This window comes from Arvicola amphibius, chromosome 12 (assembly GCF_903992535.2).
Source record: "Arvicola amphibius chromosome 12, mArvAmp1.2, whole genome shotgun sequence".
NCBI lineage: Eukaryota > Metazoa > Chordata > Mammalia > Rodentia > Cricetidae > Arvicola > Arvicola amphibius.
Window position 1 is genome coordinate 138999046 of NC_052058.2, and position 21134 is coordinate 139020179.

At 42.3% G+C, this 21134-nt stretch overlaps 1 protein-coding gene across 1 annotated transcript in view; it reads left to right on the top strand.

Moving 5' to 3' along the window:
• Window positions 1-21134, top strand: part of Cers3 (ceramide synthase 3) — a 97973-nt gene that overhangs the window by 38424 nt on the left and 38415 nt on the right. Inside the window, 10 exon segments of the mRNA XM_038314047.1 lie at window positions 1334-1507; window positions 8709-8829; window positions 14029-14147; window positions 16308-16347; window positions 16349-16366; window positions 17986-18036; window positions 19454-19546; window positions 20637-20669; window positions 20671-20730; window positions 20732-20767. Coding sequence (XP_038169975.1) covers window positions 1335-1507; window positions 8709-8829; window positions 14029-14147; window positions 16308-16347; window positions 16349-16366; window positions 17986-18036; window positions 19454-19546; window positions 20637-20669; window positions 20671-20730; window positions 20732-20767 — 744 coding nt within the window. The 5' untranslated portion in view covers window position 1334.

The window sequence follows — 21134 nt, forward strand, 5'->3', positions numbered from 1 at the left end:
CCAAGTTGCATTTCAGCGCTGCTTGCTGTTGCTCTGCTCCTCTCCTGCTCACCCTTCTCCAGTTCACTCAACTTCCTGTTCAGTCATCTTTCTAGGACTTCCTCTTGCTGGGCCTGCCTCTCAGAACCTTGTAGTTTTTTCTTCCTTTTCTAGTTTGGTTTCTTTCCTTTTTTTCTTTTCCTTTGATTGAAAATTAAATAGAGTCAAATAATATATGCTCATTATGGTTTCCCCTCCCTCTGCTCCTCCCAGGTACTCTCCACCTCCCCTCCCCTCTGGAGCCACTCCCTTTCTGTCTCTCATTAAAAAGAACAGGCTTCTAAGGTATTAATAATATAATTTAAAAAGTAAGATAGACAAAACTAACACCTTGGAATTGGATAATTTTTATGGGTACCTAAAAAAATATGTGTTAAAGTTACTTATTTTTAGTCAGACTTGCCTTACCTACAATGCTGTTTGGTTCTTAAGATCAAGTCTTATCTATTAACTGCTGTGCACCCAGAACCTAGCGCAGTGCTTCACAGATAATGGAGTTCCCATAGATATAATTATTAATGTGGAGCCATGACCAAGTTTCCATAGATATAATTATTAACATAGGGCCATTCCCAATGGCAAGGATTCGTAATCTTAGCTGTTGGGAAGCTGAAGCAGAAGGATCAAGGTTCAAGGCCTGCTTGAGCAACAAAATGAGAACAAGGCTGATCTATGCAACTTAGTAAGAACTAGCTTCAAAGTGAAAAGGGGGCTAAGAATGAATCTCACTGTAGAATCCTTGCCTAGCATGACTGAAGTCTGAGGACGAATCTCACTGTACAGTCTTTGCCGAACATGAATAAAGTCCTTTGTTCAATCCCTACTACCACCAAATAAAAATAAAAACAGAAAGATTGCAGTCGTGACCTCCTTTGAACTCCGTCCCTTGTTTCCCAGGGAATGTTTTAGGGTGCTAGTCAAATTTTATACACACATTGAAGCTTTCAGGGCATTGACTTTCGATACTTTGAAGTTGTAGAGCCTATTGAATCATTTCTATATCATAAGTGATATTAGAGGAAAATAAATATCTGCACTGCCCACATGTGTGCTTCCTGAACTATGAAGGAGAGTGTGTTTAGCTTCAGTTTTCCAGTCCATAGTTCCAAGCACTTCTGGGAACACGGGATGAGATTTTCTTTGTTAGATGCAGCAGAGGACCATGGGAGTTAGTATACTCCCTTTGTTATTTTCAGAACCCGCTTTAGGTGTTTTCAAGGACAGCACTCAACATTATCACAATTCTAAGTGCTGATTTGACGAGTCTAATGCGTTCTTTTCTTCATTTGTCTAGAATGTTTCAGACGTTTAAAGACTGGTTCTGGCTGGAGAAATTCTGGCTTCCTCCCACAATAAAGTGGTCAGATCTTGAAGATCATGATGGGCTCGTCTTTGTTAAAGCATCCCATTTGTACATGACGATTCCATATGCCCTTCTCCTGATGATCGTCAGATACTTCTTTGAAAAGTAAGTGGCACTTATGTTTCTTCCCTTCCCAACCCCCTCCTGCTTCTCTTGCTAACTTTACCATGGCCAAGTCTAAGATCTGGCCCATGTTGAGTCTCTTGTTCAGAGGCTGCAGATTTGGGTGGAACCTATGCAATAAAATGCCACATGAATATTATTTGCAAGCTGAAGATTAGAGGTGTGAATACCATTGAGTGTAAAATAAAACACAGTCAAGACAGAGTGAGTAGGGTAGACGGGCCATGACTAGTGCATGGTACAGGCGTATATAGAAATCTAACAGGAATTGTACTGATTATACAATTAGCACTACTAATGGCAAATTTCCAAAGGGACAGTGCTAGACAAATCTTTTTCTTTGAAGATGAGCCATTATTCTAGAATTCCTGGAAAATAACCGAAGTGTCTTATTAAGGAACAAACCAAATGCCTCTGAAGGCTACAGCTAATTTTAAGTTGTATAGCTGCCCTTTCTTTCCAAGCATAAGGAAATCATAACACAACATTAATTTGGTTTCTCAGAAAATAGTAAACTTTTTTCTTGACTTAATTTATATAGCTATTTCTTCAGCCTCATATTAAAACTGTACTAGTGTTCTGACAACAGGAAGCAAATGTTCTTGGGTAGTTTCTGCAGTGGACTCGGCTATGAGCACATTACTGTTTGAATGGCAAGATCTGGAGAAGTGAAGCCAGCCGGGGGTACAGATCAAGTAGCTCAAGATCACTGGGACATAGACTACGTGCCCCGTGTAACCATCTGCAGGGCTCTTGTCTTGAGAGTTTGTTTGACCAGTTCTAGCTTGTGGACTTGCCGAAAGCTTTCTATGGAACAGTAGCTTTACTTGGTTAAAAATGCACTGTTGCTATTGAAAAGAGACCTGGCCTGCCACTAAACTGTAGCTGAGTGCACTGGAAAAAATATCCTTCCCTTAAAAATACTTACTTTATGTATGTGTACATGTTTACAGCACATGTATCTTTGTGCCTGCAGAGGCCAGAAGAGGCATTGGATCCCCTGAGGCTGGAATTATGGGTACCTGTGACCTTTGCTTATCTCCCATTGCAGATTGCTCCAGAAACACATACGCCATGTGCATTGGATTGCTAGTTGCATAATGGACATGACATCGTGATGAGCTAATTCCCCTTCCTTCCTTCCTTCCTTCCTTCCTTCCTTCCTTCCTTCCTTCCTTCCTTCCTTCCTTCCTTCCTTCTTATAAACTCAACAGATGGCTTATAGCCTGTCTTCTGTGCTCTCTGTCCGTCTGTGCACAGTCGCTCTCTTTCTGTGTCTCCGAGCATCATGGGCTTTCTCCACAGGAACTTACTAGTCCATCTGGAAGTTGGAATTCTTATGCTTTTTATCACATTGTTCTATGAAACTTTTACTTAACTTCCATATTTAAAAAATGAAATAAAGACTTTATCCATCTGCTTCATTTATAACTAAATTTCCAATTTTAATTAGACACAGAAATGTTTGTAAGTACTAGAACAGACAAACCTGGCAGAAGTTTTAGTCTTGTCAGAACTAGAGGAAAAATGGACATGTACTTATTTATTCTTCTCTTCTTCCTGTGTGGGTTCCTTTTATTTCTTTCTTTAGTGTGTTTTTGAGACTGAGTCTCATGTAGCACAGACTAGCCTTGAAACTTTTTATGTAACTGAAGATGACTTAAACTTATGACCCTCCTATTTCTGCCTCCCGAGAGCTGATATTAGAGACATGCTACTGGGCAAGCCCTTCTACTAACTGAGCCCCACTGAACTCCTTATATTGCTATGTTTGTGTGTGATGCACAGTGTATGTGTGTGGATGCATGTGCGTGTGCAGATATGTGCACTCATCTGTGGAGGCCTGAGACTGATAGCAATCTTCCTCAATTGATTTTAACCTTATTAGTTGAGGCAGAGTCTCTCCATCTGAACCCAGAGCTTGAATATGCTACTAGTCTATCTATCTAACTTGCTTTGGGGATGGCCTGTGGGAATGTCTGGGGCATTTTCTTGATAGTTATGTGGGCAGGTGGTACTGGGTAATACAGGAAAACTAGCTAAGCACCAGTCTGGGAGGGAGCCAGCAAACAGCATGCCTCTTTGCTTCAAGATCCTCTTTGAGCTCCACCCCTGACATCCATCAGCGATAGGCGTAACCTGTAAGCTAAAACAAATGCTTTCCTCCTCACTTGCCTTTGCTCATGGTAATTCTCAGTCTCCTGAGCACTGGACTTGCAGGCAGGCAGGCACCATGCTCACTTGGCATTACGTGGGCTCTGAGGACCCAGGCTTGGGTCTCGTACTTGGCACAGCACGTGCTTTATCCAGTGAGCCATTTCCTCCCCTCCATTTGAATCTGTCTTTTATCTGTTAGCTATCCTTTGAGGCAGGGTCTCTCTGTTGCCCAGCTGGGCGTTGAACACTCAGCTCCAGCGATCCACCGCACCTCTGCCCTTCCAGGCGGCTGGGAACTGCAGCAGGAATCACATACCTGCTTCACACCACTAGCATTTTGAAAGCTCGGCTTTATTGAGGTTTTAATTTCATACAGTTTTTAAAAGTTGGATGCAAATCGTCACGCTTCCATCACCAGGACAGTGATGTAAATGTCTATCAACCTGGCCGTTCAGTTTATTCTTTCCCACTTGCTGTTCTCGCAGTCTCTGTCCTCTATAATCTCCACTTCATATTTGCTAGACTTATTTATAATTGGAAGTATAGACGTAACATTTTCTGTGAATTATTTTATTTAACTAATGTTTGAGATTTTTTTCCATGTATAATGCATATGAATCAAGGTATTAAGGTTTTCCCTATTCCTAAGTAGTCTTTGAACATACTTATACATCATACGATATTTATATTTGAACCAGTTGATGGGAATATGTGCTGTTTGCGGTGTTAGGGCATTGTGGATTGAAAACCACTAACCCGAGTGCGGGGACCATGGCTGAACATGTGCTTTCATTCCCCTTGGGAAAGATTTAAAATGTTTGCTTTTAAATGATACTGTGTGTGCCTACACTGTGGGCTGTCACTCAGCAAGAGAATGGAAGCAGACGTCCTGTCACAGGCTGCCAACATAAATAGACCTTAGAGCATGCTCGGTGAAAGAAGCTGGGTCTGAGTAATTATGTATTACCCCAGTTCCACTTAGCAAATATCCTGTAAAGGTTAAGATATAAAGTTGGAAAATAAGTTAATAATTATTTGGGTAAGGTTGAGGAAAAATGGAAAGTCATTGAGTTATATATTTGAAAAATCAAACTTTTATATGTAGAAAAATCCATAATTATTTTTAAAGACATAAATCAAATTAACGGATAAGCAAGAGACTGGGAGAAAATGTGGATGTATCTTATGAAGAATTTAAATTCAGGGTATGAGATAAACTGTAAATCATTAGTAAATAAATAAGTGGATTTTTAAATAGGCCAAAGATTTGAGTCAAAAAATATACCAATAAAAGTAAGCACATGAGAAGTTAATCAGTATCACCAATCATTAAAAACCACAGTGAGGACAGTGGGGAGATAGGCCAGTGAGTATAATAGTTTTGCTTTGGCATGGGGACCTGAGTTCAGTCATAAAAATGTCACACCGTGATAGTAAGGTGGCACTGAGAAGTGCTGGAGAAGAGCTGAGAAGGCAAAGACTGGCAGACTCCTGGGACTTGCTGCAGCCAACCTAGCATAATCAGTGAGCCACAAACAATGAGGAGAACCTGTCTCAGAAAACAAGGTGGATGGCTCCTGAGAAGCCACCTGAGATACTTCCTCTAGCTTCCACAGTTGTGTGCGTGTACACTCAGACACACTTTGTGCACCCACATGAACCTACACGCATACATGCGTACACACATACATACATATGCACATACTAGTGCACACAGAAAGTTAACAAAAATGTCAGAAGTAAGGGACTCTGAATTCTTTTCTGCATAAATCCAGCCAAAAGATTAGCAAAAATATTCAGAGTCAACACTTTGATGATTTTACAAAGATTCGTGACAACACAGGGAGTATCGTCTAAGAAAAACAGTTGAGTCCTGGCAAGAACAGTGAGATCTGTTGAATTTTAGCTGCTCTTTCTATCTCTGCCATGTCAGAGAAACAGCTACGAGCTCAGGCAGGTGTCAGGGTTCACTGCTTTAATCACAGTACTTGGGGGGCAGAGGTAGGAGGATCTCTGTAAGTTTAAGGCCAGCCTGGTCTACATAGCTAGTTCCAGATGAGACAGGGATACACAGCTGAGACTCAGAACCAAAACAAGAAACAAACAAAAGCTCACATGCACAGTGCATGTAGAGTGAACCCTTGCAGTTTTGTCCTTTCCACTGAAAGGAGAGTTGAAGTCTTTCAAAACATTATTGTAGAGAGCTGTCATCACCTGACTGTAGGAAATACAAGCTGTAATGCTGCTGTTGTATTAGACCCTTCCTCATAGTTTACGCCAGGTATTTTTTAGGGGTATTTCCCTGAGAATATGGTGGTGGCTTTTTTGTTTTTTTCAGTGCTGTTATTGCACCTAGGGCCTCTTGCGTGCTAGCAGGTTCTCTATCTTATCCCAACCCCAATAGCTGAGGGCGTTCTAGGCAGGAGTTTGGAAAGAAAATAGGTTTTAATATAGACCACCAGACTTAGCAAGCATCTCTAGAAACACTCCCTCCACACAGCAGGTCCACGCTCTTCTCTGTGCACAGAGGGCACTCCCACAGCATAGCATGTACCAGGCCCCAAACAACAAATTTCCGTGAACATGAAGGGGTGGCAACCATACATAGGGAGGGAGGGAAGCTAGAAACTAGTACCAGAAAGACACGGGGAGATTAGCGAATAAGTGAAAATAACAACATACTTCTTTTTTATTGTTTTTATTGAGCTATATATTTTTCTCCACTCCCCTCTCTCCCTCTCTCCTCCCCTTCTGCCCTCTCCACGGTCCCTATTCTCCCAATTTACGTAGGAGATCTTGCCTTTTTTCTACTTCCCATGCAGATTATATCTATGTCTCTCTTAGGGTCCTCTTTCTTGTCTAGGTTCTCTGGGGTTGTGAAACTATAGGCTGATTTTTCTTTGCTTTATGTCTAAAAGTCACTTATGAGTGAGTACATATGATATTTGTCTTTCTGTGTCTGAGTTACCTCACACTCAATATAATGTTTTCCAGATCCATCCATTTGCCTGCAAATTTCAAGGTGTCTTTTTTTTTCTATTGTGTAGTACTCTATTGTGTAAATGTACCTCATTTTCCTTATCCATTCTTCAGCTGAGGGACATTAGGTTGTTTCCAGGTTCTGGCTATGACAAACAATGCTGATATGAACATAGTTGAGCACATGTCCTTGTGGCACGTTGAGCATCCTTTGATAATTACCAAAAAGTGGTATTGCTGGGTCTTGAGGAAGGTTGTTTCCTAATTTTCTGAGAAATTACCATACTGATATCCAAAGTAGCAGCCTCGGGCCTGTTCTGGCAGAGGTTGGTGGCTCAGGCCTGCTCTGGTGGAGGTCACTGGCTTAGGCCTGTTCCTGCAGAGGTCCCTGGCTTGGGCCCAGACCCCACAGGGGGTCTCTGGCTCAAGGCTTGCTCCCTCGGAAGGTCCCTGCCTTGCCCACACATGGTCCTGCAGAAGCCTCTGGGTTCAGGCCTGCTCCCTCAGAGGTCGCTCTCTTGTAGCTGCTCTTGTGGAGGTTGCTTCAGGCAAATTTTTTAAGGCTATAATCTAAGCACAGCTTCTGAAGGCTCATATGTTGAATCTCCATTATAAATGTACATGTGATCCTAGCTGCATTCAGTAGCAAATGATGAATCTTAATATTAACACTGCATTTGGATTAACTATTTTTACTAGCCTCAATTAGCCAATGTACACGTAGTTTTTATATTTATACTTAATTGAATAATCTGTTAAATATCCAGAAGGTTCTGTTTAATCTTGTCCTTGGCAAGCCAAGCTACAACACACTTCTTAATACCCATATGTAAGAAGGGATCACAAGGGTAAACTAGACATATTTTTACCTGGATGAAAAGAGCATACTGTACTAGAACTTGCTGGAATGTGGAAGTAGTGGACTGGAAGGAGTTTTCAGCTTCAAGACCTTCTATTTAAAATGATGGATTAATACATTTTCCCACCTTTAAGAAATTAGAAAAATAAGATGATGATGAAACTCAAGTTGGAGCAGAAGTAGGAGTACATAACAATCTATTATAAATGAATAGAAGCAGCTAGCACCCAGTATGATTTCTGCCAGTCGATAAAACCAAGCTCCTGGGGGATTTGAGGTAACTGGAGACATGACATGCTATTAACAGGAATGTGAAAAGGTAAACTACTTTGGAAAGCAAAATTTTCAATTATTAGAAAGCAGGTGAACACTAAATTTAGTCCTTGGTGGTCATAAAGTGAAGTTCTAAATACAATAGTTCATCCTAGTCCTCAGTCTTGCAATATATGTATCAGATTCACAATGAAATGAATATTGCATTGTGTGTTCTAAAGTTTTGCTTGTGCATAGGTCTGAAAAACTGGCTCTCTTTGAACTTAGATGTTTTATTATCATTTTATGGTTTGTCTTTTGCTACACTATAACTCATTGTGTAGAACAGGGTGGCCTTCTAAACTCACTGTTATCTTTCTCCTTCACCCTCCAAGTGCTAGGTTCTAGTCATAAGCACCATTGCCCAGCTTTCTCCTTGGAATATTTGAGCAGAGATTGACTGTATGTAGATCCATGGACCATGTGTATTAGTCAGATTTCCATTGCTGTAACAAAATACCGAAAGCAATTAATTTTATAAAGCAAACTTGTATCCAGCTTGATGTGGGTAACCTTAGTGCTTAGTGACTCTGGTGAGGCATCATAGCATAGCAGGAACTATGGTGGAGTGGACTGCTTATCTCCGGAGGAAGAAGCCAAATGGAGAGTCTGAGGTCCTACGATCCCCTTGGAAGACCCAGTGCCTTCAGGCCTTCCCAACCAGGCCTCTGTCTCTTGATGGTTTACACACCAGCTCCTAATAGCACACCCTATGGACTAAGCTTTTCATGGGACCACTGTGTACATTCCATGTCCAAACTAGAACAGTGCAAGCAAATGCCTGAACTTTCCCTGGACCACCTGAAGGAACAGCCTGGGTTTTCTGGTGCGGTCATGGGCTTCTTAACTTCTTAAACCTTGTCTCATATTTTGTAGGTTCGTTGCCACACCTCTAGCAAATGCATTTGGCATCAAAAGGCAGTGCATAAAATTAAGCCCAAATGCCATCTTAGAGAATTTTTTCAAGCTTTCCACAAGTCAACCATGCCACATGTATGTAAGTAAAAATTCTTTTGCTTGTAGACTTAAGGACCTGATTTCTTAATGGGCTAATCATCTTGACTTAACCATCAGAGGATTTGATTCATTGATTCATTACTATTGACAGATTCTGTAACACCTCAAATGTTAGAAAATCTAAATATGTATTATAAAATCAGACATTAATAGTATTAAGTTTTTGCTTTCAGCTGTAGTATCACACCTTAGCAGTCAACACCATGGTTTATATAAAAATAGCAATTTAAGCTAGGTGCTGTGGCTTACACTTGTAATCAGGACTGCAGAGCCTGAGGCAGAAGCATCACCATGAGTTTGGCCCTGGCATGGGCTGTGTAGTAACTCCAGGGACAGCCTGAGATACACAGTGAGACCCTGGCTTAAATCACGAATAAATAAATAAGTCATAATATCACAATTTCATTTTAATTAATTAATTTTACATCCCAACCTCACAATCTCAATTTAATGTTAGATTTTAAACATTTTCATAGAAAAAAGCCACACCTGATAATTTTGATGATTGTGGCTATATCAAAAACATCCTGAAGTCTCCATGACGTCACTTTTCACACTTGCCCCTGTTTTATCCAAGGCCTCAACATACCCAGAAAACATGCAGATGCCCCGATTTTCTCTCCAGAAATAGAATTTTCAAGAGCATCGCAATTATTTCACAATACAAAGTATAATTGGGTGGTGCAAGTTTATGTGTCGCAGAACAATTATTTCTTAGTTATAAAGTCATGGCCAGGCACCCAGTTTTATTATATTGCATAGATAAATGGCAGGCAAAACAGGCTTTTCTCCAAAGCCACATACTCTGAGTAAATAAAGACAACCTACCACCTATCATTTTTAAAAATCAAGACTGTGTGCTATCAACCCTTTTAGGGGGGATGTTTTGAGCCATTTAAACTTCATTTGATGAATCAGGTTCGCTTATCAGCTAGGGATGTCATTGCTGGTGGAGTCCTTGCACCAGGGAGGTTTTGCTGATGTTCAACAGGAAGCCTAGAGTGTAGTAGTGGCTGCTTTTATCAACAAGGACAATCTGACAACCTGCAGCTGCCTGTTTTCTGTCTCCTTGTGCCCTAAGTAACCATGGTCATCCATTTAAATCCTTTGGTTTCCACTGGTGATATGTGAAAAATTGGGACTCTTCAAGCCATTGGAAAGGGCATATCTGTGTGTATGTGTGTGTTTTGTGTGTGTGTGTGTGTGTGTGTGTGTGTGTGTGTGTGTGCGCACACTTATGCCATGGTGTGCATGTGTAGGTCAGAGGACAACTTTGGAGCCAGCTCTATCCTCCCACCTTGGGCTGCAGGCAGTAAATTGAGGTCATTATAATCACCTGGCAAAGCTCTTTTACCTGCAAGTATCTTGACGTCTCTGAAGAGTAAGAAGTTTAAAATTAATTGAAGGATCGCTCGCTGTGGAAAGAAATGGCTATGTGACAGTTAAAGGAAGTTGGGAGAGAACCAGAGAAGGTGATGTTCATGCTGAGCTGAGGAAATGAAGGTCCAGCAAAAGGAAGCAGCTGCCCTGCAGCTAATAAGCAGCCGTACCAGGAGCAGGAGGAGCCCAGCCCGTAACAGGCCCTACTCCCCAGTGCTCTTTCAACTCCCAGGAACTTCGTCATGTGTCCAGAGCATGGGAGGTCCTGCTCAGCATGCATATAACCCAGGCATGTCTATCAAGTGCGAGAAAAGGCGTATACATCACCCCACACAGTATTGCTGAGACTTCAGTCTACTAAACCACGGAGACGATGGGAAAGGTTCTTGATTCTCAGGGCTCCTGGCTCACAAAAAGACATGAATCTGTGTAGTAGATCCCGATACCAGGAAAAACATCCGTTCCTAAAGGTCCCAGAACTTAGGAAGATAGACTGTGACTCAGGAAGGCAGAGCCGTGCCTGGCTACTGATACAGATGTGGAAACAAGCCGTCCTGAGACTGTGCTGGGCTTTGGTCGGCACTGTACTGATAGCTTTTTCTTCCTTTCTAGCCTGAAGTTGAAAGCAAGTTTCTGAATGAACTAAAAATGGTTTTATATGATCAAGATACGAGTGTAACCACACAATCATCTGGTAATCCCAGGTGACAGAGCAGGCTCTCCTGTAAGAGACACCTGGGTTTATTCCAACAGTTGGGCACCTAAACCCGAGGCTGCTTCTCCAGCTGTCCATTGTACCAATAAAAACAGCAGCATTTCAGAGTGGCCAAGGGTTGTCTAGCCTGTGATGTGACCAAATATGTAGGGCCCATTCATAGCTTTCTTGAGACACATGCAGCCCTGAAGCCGCAGTGAGTTATGTGCAGTGTATACAGCATCCGTCTTGGGCTCCTGATTCACCTTTCTTGTATGATGCTTGGCCCACAGAAGTAAAGGTCAAGATAAGAATGTGAAGTTTGTGCCGTCAGTTTTGGGTCTGTCACACACAGAGTTGTATGAACTATTTTTAAAGATGCCTTCTCAACATAGCTGTCTCCAGAGACTAACGCTTCCTTCTTGATTGTGCTTGCTTCCATCCTGTAGCAAGCTGAACTCTTATCTGCATTTCAGCTGCTAGCTTTGTGTTGTTACTAGAACATGTCTTGAAGCTTGTGTGCGCAAGGCTCCTCTCTCAGAAGAAATATCTAAGTATAGGGGGGCCAATATTATCAAGGTGGGCTTTCTGCTAGACGCCTCCACTTTCCAGCCACATGTGGGCGCTATCTTCTAGATGCATGTACCAAGCTGGTGTGATTGGTGTAAGACCTGGGAAAGTTCCAGAAAGAAGACAATGCCTTGATTGCTTTGCTCACCGCTGAATCTCTAACCCCTAAAATTGTGCTTGGTTTACCACTAAGGAGTGGTTCTTTGAGTGTTGGGGGGGTGAGTGGTTGAGTAAATATTTAAGTGATAAAGTGAGACCCAGTGTGCTTCCCTTGTAAGAACATGGAATATAGTTTGCTGGCTACTCAGAATAGACCGCTGACAGAAGATGGATGTAGCATCAGCATTGAATTACAACTGTTTGGGAATCAATAAGCTTTTAGGTTATTTTAGAAGTAAGGAAGTATGTATTTTTTTAATTTAATACATGGTTTTCAGCCCACCAGTCATTTTTCTGTTGTGGAATCGAGGTTTCCAGCATTGGCAGTGCTGGGCTATTGTATAGCACATGCTCATCCCATGATCCCTTCCTTTGAGGAAGGTGGCAGATGCTTTTATACAATGCCATTTTTCACAGGGCAGAGTGCAGTGCTCAAGGCTCCCTGAGTAGGGCAGCAGGGTCAGGTCTTTGGTTTTCAGCTTCCTGTCTTCGCCACCACCTTCTGTTGCCTGGATCGCTGGAATACCCTTTTCCTCTATCCAGAGAGTATGCACCTGGTTTGCCTCCTGTGTTGGAGTGTCATCCTGCCATCTGTCTGACATGGGGTGTGAAACTTTTGCTGTGGACAGCAGAAGCCCAGCCTGGAAGGGCAGCATGGACCACATGGACAAACGGAATGCCTCCCTCCTGTGCATTCATTATCATGCGGGTAGAGGTAGATATCAATGAGCAGCTGTCTCTTCAGTCTTCTCAAGAAACAAAACAAAATAACCAACAGAAGCAGAATCCCTGACCTATAAAAGGCTGTTAAAGGGGCTACGTTGTGGGGAAACAGTAATACTGGTGTGTTGTGTTCTCTCTTGTCTCTGTTCACTCTTCTGCCAGTGTTAAGCTTGTGGCTTCTGGCGACTGTGTGCTGTAGTATGATCTCTACAGATTTTGTGGTCCTTACAAGATGATATAGCAGAGGCCATCTGGCTGGTCCTGACCTGCTGGGTGAGCAGCTGTCTGGCCCACAAGCAGGCTTTGTTTGGTCCCCAGAGTGCTCATTTGCAGTTAGCTTAAATTTACTGTAAAGCTCTGATTAATAATATAAAAGGTAGTTCATATTGAAATTTCTAGGACTGTATTTCCTCACTGGAAATACAGCTTGGTCTTTAGCTGGTCCTTTGGGGTGGGATCTGCTGGGCGTGTTTTTCCTGTCCATCAGCTGCAGCTGTGTCTTGTACTGGAAAGCTGACAGCTTTAGGCAGTTTGATTTTTTGTTTCATTTTTTATAACAGAATTAAGAGGAAATTTCTTATATTAGAAAATGAATGCTCAAGAGATCAAGGCCATTTCAAAACATTAGTTATAGAGCATGTTCCTTGTGAAAGCAGAGAGCATTAGTTACTGTGGATCTAATGGACAGAACATACCTGTTAAAATCTCACTGCAAAATGGACCTGGCCCTTTTGGCCATTCTTGTTTCCTTCTGGCTCTAGCAGACTTTGGAATTTGTCACCTTTGGGCAGTAATTTATCCTCTTGCTGTTTCCTATTTTAAGTCATAGCCTGTAAAATTTCTGCTTCCCAGAAGAGAAGCAATCATATTATTATACTTATAATCATTATTTTAAATGGCTGGAAATAGTTTTGGATTATTTTGAAATAAGCTGTGTATCAGGTTGATCATGAAAGCAGATAACCAACACCTGCTGGGGTTTTCTTGGCTCATCTTCTGTGACTACCCAAAAGGACGGAGTGAAGTAGCAGGAAGCCCACTAGCCCAGGTCTTGTTGGCATGTGGCTACTATTTTCACATCTTGCACAAGTCCTAGAAACTCTCAGGCAAACTTCTGTGTCTCTGTAGGAAATCATGTTTGATGGTTAACATTTTTAAACTCTACTACTCTACCTGGTACCTAGGAGGCCCTAAATGAATTTAGTGAGCTCATATATACAGGTCAAACATATGGATTGTTACTAATGTCTAGCTGGTTGGTCTTAGTACTCAGCAAGCTAGAATCCTCATATTTTCTGTTTCTGTCTGCTTTGCCTTGGCTGGGGATCTGTGTACATGAATGTGGTTTCATAAGCGACAGAAATAAATTCCCTGGATCGTGTCTTGTGCCCGTCTGCTCTGGTCTACAAGCTTTTGCCGCTTAGTCTCACTGTCCCTCGACTGCTTGACATCTGGTGGTTCTTTGCCTTAGTTCTTACAGTTGTGTGTGGTGTGTGTTCGTTTGTGCACACACTAGTGTGCACTCATGTACCAGGAGGAGCATGCCCGTGGAGGCTTTTCCTTCTGCCACCGTTGTCCGGCCCATCCCTGCTGAAATGCCTTGCTGACCCTCTACTGTCTATCATTTGTTTATTCTTTTCATCTTTTTTTCAGACTGATGTTTATGGACTGGCAAAAAAGTGTAACTTAACAGAGCGCCAGGTCGAGAGATGGTTTAGGAGTCGGCGGAATCAAGACAGGCCTTGCAGGATGAAGAAATTCCAGGAATCTTGGTAAGGAGGAAGATGGGCATCTTGTGTGATGCTGTCATAACCAAGGGTGTTGTGATCATGGCTGAGAGCACACTGGCATTTGAAGGGAGGAAGGGTCCAGTTGCGTTCTTCACTTTCCAATAGGGTCTTTCCAGCTTGTTATTTTTTCCCAACGAAAGCAAGTTTGGTTATTTTGAATGGTTTCAAAACTAACTGAAAACATGCAATCTTACAAGAAGTCCAATCCCCAGAGTTAGTGCAGAATGTACAGTGAATGACTGCTGAGAAACCCCAAGGTTTGAACTCCATTTTCATCAGTGTACGCTGTTAAATAACATAAGGAAACGTTTGTTTTATTCAGAAAGTTCTTTTTAAATGTGGAGAAAAGATTGTTCTCTTAACTGTCCTTGTTTCCACTCCCTTCTTCTGGAAGGACGAGACCCCCACACTCTAAGGTGGACCCAGGGCCTATACAGACATGTATGTGCTTGGCCTGAGCCATGAGCATGACTTTAACTGGTGTTTCTCCTTTCTAGGATCTGAGGTTAGAAAGTCTCAAGACTTTCTCCCATGTGTGCGTCTTAATATGTAAGAGCAGGGGTGTGAGAATCCATCTAGTGCATGTCACTCAGAATTTCATGCACACATATAAAGTATTTGATCATACTCACCATCAACTCTTCCTTCCACACACTCTCCCTCCCGTCTTCCCACCTTTATGTCCTCGTCTTTATTGCACCGAGCCTCTGAGCGCAATGAGCACTGCCCGCTGGTGTGTGGGCGCACCCGAGCTTGGTAAGTGATGCTCTGAAGATGAGCGATACTTCTCCAGAAGCATTCATCTGCAAACAGGGCTCTTCTGCTGGGGGCGGGGCTCACGGGCCTCTCCTCCATCCATGCAGTAATGCTGGCCAGCTCGATCTTGCGCTAGTGTCGTGCTGCTATGAGTTAATGTGTACAGCGGCTATGTCTAAGCAAGAAGACAGTATTTCCCAGCACTCCCCCCTGACCTGTGGATCTTATCATCTTTCAGCCTCCTCTGCAAGCAGTGCCCACTGAGCCTTGTGGCAGGGGTTGATACAGATGTTGCAGTTAGGGCTGAGAAACACACCAGCAGTCACTTAGTGGCTGGTATTAACTGCTGGTCACTGCAAAAAGGAAGTTTTCTTGCCAATCCTGAGAACAACATTAAAACTATGGGTGTAAACATAAATTTTGGAGGGGCATTTATAACCTGTCCGTCAGTAAAGCAACAGTAGTAGATTCTCCCTAGGGCCTATGCTGCTCCTCCCAGCCTTAGGCCTTTGATTAGATTTATAGAGCCGGGAGTGAATTCTCTCCCATGAGTCAGAGCACAACCGATAGCTTTCTGGATTTGGATACCTGATTCGTGGGAGGGGATTTCTTTTCCTTTCCTTTATTCTATCTTTCTTTCTTTTATTATGTTTATTTTATAATTATTTATGTCATCTGTCTGGTGTGTAGTGGCATTCCCTCAGCTGTCTCTCCCCAAGTAATTGTTTCTCTCTGTACAGAAACTCTTTAATTTCACATTGTCTCATTTATCAATTCTCATTTTCTATTAGTGGCCTGATATATTCAAGTCACATCAAGAAAGTCCTTGCCTATGTTTATATCTTGAAGTTTTTTTATATACATTTACCTCTAAGGGTCTTAAAGTTTGGGGTTTCACATTAATATCGTTGATAATTTTGTGTTGACTTTTGGTATAGGGTGAGAAATATAAATCATATTAAGCCCTAAATGTGGCTGTCCTGTTTCCTCAGTATCATTTACTATGGGGCTGTCTTTTCCCAATGTGTAGTTTAGACATCTTTGCCATAAAGTAGTTGTCGTTGTGTGTGACGCTCTCATATTGTTACTGTTCTACATGTCTGGTCTTGAGAGAGTCTCACGGTGCTTTTACAGCCGCGGCCCTGGAGAGTAATTTGAGGATCGGGTGATATGATTGTACACAGCATTGCTCCGGGTATTATGATGTGCACAGCATTGCTCTTTCCACTGTTAGGGTCTTTCCATGTGGGCTTAGGATGAACGGATAGCCAGGGTGAACTTCTACCTAGGATATACGTTCTTCCAAGCATGTCATACCAGAGCCCCTTCCCCTCACAGGTCAATCACTGCTGCAGAGGAGTGAAGCCTTTTTCTTTCTTTTGGCAGCTGGCGGTTTACATTTTACTTAATGATAACTGTGGCTGGTAGTTGCATTTCTTTATGATGTACGTTGTCATTTCGTCTCTTTGGAATTCACCTTTCGTTTAAAACATTTTTGCCTATAATTCTATCAATGCAAAGTCTAACATCAAAAAGGATGAGAGATAGAGAGAGGAGAAGAGAGAGAGAGGAGATGAGAGGAGAGAGAGAGCGGAGAGGAGAGAGCGGAGAGAGTTTGTTCTGGAGCCAAGTAATAAGTGACCATGACCAGGAACACAGATACAGGTACCCTAAATGCCATGTTCCAGTGTGCATGGGTTCCTGAAGGTTTATAGTAACACGAACCAGGGCAAATGATCATGAAAACACATTTCAAATACATGGTGGAAACACCAGACAAACAGGGAGAGCAAAGCGGGGTATCCACAGCTGTACATCTGGTGGGTTGCCCATAAGCCAGTACTTTAACCTTTGGTTGGTAGAAGCCAGTGGTCTCTTTGTATATTCCAAATAATTTTCCCAATAGCCATAAAGATCACAAATAGAGGTGGATAATAAATGGCCATTAATGGGGCCATTTATTATAATAATAAATCAAAATTAGGGCTCGGAGCCCACAACATTGCAACTTTTTTAACAATACTGAAGTTCTATTCAGTGGGTCAGCCATACAGATGGCTCAAAGTAAACTGCCTTTCACCCCGGAACTTCATCCACAGTTCTTTAGGACTTAACACTCCAGAGTTCAACATTTTAAGAAATGTCTCTATAGAGTCAAGAGTGTTTCTCAGGCTCAGTGGCCGGACCCTTGCCGAGCATGAGCAGGGCCCAGAATAGGCCTCCTGATGCTTTATTGCTGTAGCCGCTCAAGGTCTTTTTACTTTTCATTTATTTATTTATTTTAGTATGTGCTTGCTTATTTTGTCTTTTTTTTTTTTTTTGAGACAGGTTCTCAATACGTATCTGAGGCTGGGCTAGAACTCACTGTATAGCCCATGGCAGCTACAAACCTGTAATCTCCCCCTCTCAGCATCCCAAGTGCTGAGATTATAGGCCTTTGCTACTATCTGACTCAAGCTACAGATATAGTAAACTGATCGAGAAATTATTTTGCTAGCATTATTTGTTTGTTCAAAGAGTTCCTTCATCAAGGCAGCCCTGTATGAACCCCCACATTCACTCTAAGTAGTGAGATTCACAGTATTGTGTAGGAAAGTGAACCAATGCCCACAGGGGAGAGATGCAACTGAAGAAGAACGGGATTTTTACAAGAGTCAGTACAATAGGGAACACTCGAGTGTGCAACAGGAAGGAAACACACACGTGGGTCTGTGTAACAGTCAACACAAGAGTCTGTGTAATAGTAAACATAGTAAGTGTGCAACAATAAACCCAAGTGAGTCTGTGCAACAGGAAAACACACACTTGGGTCTGTGCAACAATAAACACAAGAGAGTCTGTAAAACAGTAAACCACAAGTGAGTGTGCAACAGGAAACACAAGAGAGTCTGTGCAAAACATAAACACAAGTGAATTACAACAGTAAATCCAAGAGAGTCTGTTGCAAGAGGAACACACGAGTGAGTGTACGTGGCAGGAACAACACCACAAGAGCTGTATTTCCTGCTGAAACCAGTGTTTGACTGACAGCTGTGTCTCCTCTCTGGGATCTCCTTTTTTTCAGAAACCTTGGGCATATGACCTCTGGGAGGTTTGGCGTGACTATCCCAAGCAGGTATGTACTCCTTAGCGTGGCTTCTCCTGACTTCAGTACCATGTTAATCAGCCCCAGATCTCAGCGTGGGGTGTTTTTTTGTTTGTTTGTTTGTTGTCGGTTGGTTGGTTGGTTTTGTTTTTTGTGTCTGACTCTTATAGGGAGCTCAGGCTGGCCTTACACTCAGCACATACCCATGTTGTCCTGGAATTTGTAATCCCCCGACTCCATTTCCAAAGTAACAGGTTAAACTTAGTCATTTTTAGCATGTTAGCCTCAGCATAAGCAAACAAACGAACAAACAAGAATCAGAAAGCCAGCTGAAAAGAGGGCTCAGTTGTCCAGAGCACTGGCCATTCTCTTCCAAGAAGACGAGGTTTGAGCCTCGTCACCCACATGGTCGTATTCCGCTTAGCCACGTCTCCAGTTCCAGGGGATCAGTGCCCTCTTCCGGACAAACATGTGGTCCATACATACATGTAGACAAAACATCCATACACATAAGGCAGATAATGAAAATGAAATGAAGTGAGACAACCAGAAAGGGGACAGGAAAGCCCCAGAAAGAAGTCTTCTTCGTTACAAGGCCCATAACCTCGTCCTATCAATGCTAGCCCCTCTGCTCTTCTCGAGAGCACCGTTACCTCTGATGCATAACAGCTATCCTCAAGCCTAGTGCCATAAAGTGCCACCCCATTGGTGACTCATGATTTGGGTTGGCAATTGAGCCTAGGCTAAGGGAAGCAGATCTGTTTTCATGTGGTCTCAGCTGAGATCATTCATACGTCCAAGTCAGTCGGTGGTCATACTCATCATTCTATCAGCTGGCACTTGAATGGCCTTTTTGTGGCCTCTTTGGTATGATAGCTCAGCTTTCTTATACAGTGCTCATGAAGGCTCTGTTTGTGTGACATTGGCTACTGTCCCGTTAGATTAAAGCCCCAGTCATTGTGGGAGGAGACCATGTAAGGCCGCAGATATTTAAAAGGCCACATTCAATGGGTACACTTGATAATCGTCCATCACACTATTAATAACACACCTCAAGTCTCAATTTGCCTCAGAGTCTCAAGTTATTCCCTACTATAACAGTGCTAAGAACAATCTTAGCAGTAGAAATTTAGTTTTCTTTAATTCAGAAGACAATTTAGCGTCCTTAAACAATTGCGTATCTAATATTGCTCACATTAAGCTAAAATTAGGCAGTCACATCTATAGCATTTTTTAAAACTTTTTAGTCAAAACACTTCATTTGGTTAGAATGCTTCTCTAGTCTTTCAAGAATTAAACACCTTGACATTTCACCAGTGATTCCTCTGGGGAATTGAAGTCCTTGCAGCTTCCAGCCATTTTGTGGAATATAAATGGGTCTCAGAAAATGAAAACATGGTGCCTGTGAGGTCACATTTAGAGGACTGAATGTCCCTCTTCTCCTCAGCCTCTGCTGCCGTCCCAGTACTGGTACTACATTTTGGAGATGAGTTTTTATTGGTCACTGCTGTTTAGCCTCGGCTCTGATATCAAGAGGAAGGTAAGTGATGTGTTCACAAAACTTCTTTTATCCATTTCTTCTTTTTCATCCCTTTGCCTCTTATTCTACCTGTAAAATGATGTTGTTTATAGTTAGCTCAACTCATTGGCTATTCTTGCTTTTGATGGTGCATAGACCAATTCAAATTATCCTGATGCTTTTATGTCCTGATAAATGCTGTAGGCATTTATCAGGACATAAACTTTATGTTTGAAGCTGTATTCCTGATCAATAAGACGATAGTTCTCCTTTCTGTTTTCTTTGCCTGGGAGGGCAGTGTCTCCTCACACACAGGAAAACCTTGTTATGTGAGGACTTTACCTCCACACTGCATCTTTTTGATGGCAAACCACTTTATACAATACTTTCTAATGTTTTTTAAAAAACTTGGAATGACTGCCTACCCCTTAATTCCTTAGCCATCCATATGAAAAATCTTGTTTTAAGCACACAAGCTTTGTTTTATTTGCAGGGAAATGAGTCACAAGTATTCTTCATGTCACAAAGTGATATATTTAAGGGCTGTCTAGCTTACTGCATCACTAGGCCAGTTGTCATGTGAGACCCTCAATGCAGCCACGGGATTTTTCTCAGCAGAGCGAATCAAAAGACTATTGTGCCTCAGGTCTTCATATACGAACCCAGCGTCAAATTCTAGCATGCAGAAATGTTTGTTTAACAAACGAAGTTAAGATCTGCTAAATATTAGGTTAAACGGAGCTGCCTTGATTAAATGCTCTTTGAGTTGCAGGCTGCTGTAGCCATTACTAGTGGGTACATTGTGGTCCACAGATATCTTCAAGAAAAAAAACACCTCACGGAATCTAAGAATATAGTGTATGGAGCCATGGAAAGAGTATCAGAAGTTATAGTCAAATGACAAATGTTCAGTGCATGCATACATATATACATACATATATACATATATGCATGCATGATATATACCACAATACATATATACACATATGCCTATCATGCTAAATGTCAAAACACACAGATGTAAGTTATTGGTACCATTATTATTCTCTCTTCCAGTCACTGGGAAAGAACCACTTTTGCTTAATGGCTTCCATTTTCTCTCATTATGTAGGATTTCCTTGCGCATGTCATCCACCACCTGGCTTGCCATTAGTCTGATGAGCTTCTCCTGGTGTGCTAACTACATCCGCAGTGGGACCCTCGTGATTGCTTGTGCACGATGTGTCTGACATTTGGCTGGAGGTAAATGGCTGCCATTTAGAAAATAATAACAGGGCCGTGGCGTGCTTTTCACTAAGTGCTCACAGAAAGAATTATCTGTGAGTGATTTGGCAGGGCCCTCTGTCCTGAAAATACCCCAAATCTAAAAAGGTACGGGCTCCCAGACCCTTGGGGATGAAGCCTCTTGGTGTCTGTTTTGCAGTCCGTGCTGTGTGAGTGAGAGGCTGGTCTGTGGGGCTGTGCTCCTGGCAGCTGCATGCCACTGCCCACTCGGGGAGTGATATGAGATACTCACATGAGAAACCAGGTCAGGGTTTATAGAGGCAAAACTTGGAAATTTTTGCTTTCTGGATCCTCAGAGTTGGACAGCTCCCTCTGCTACTCAAGC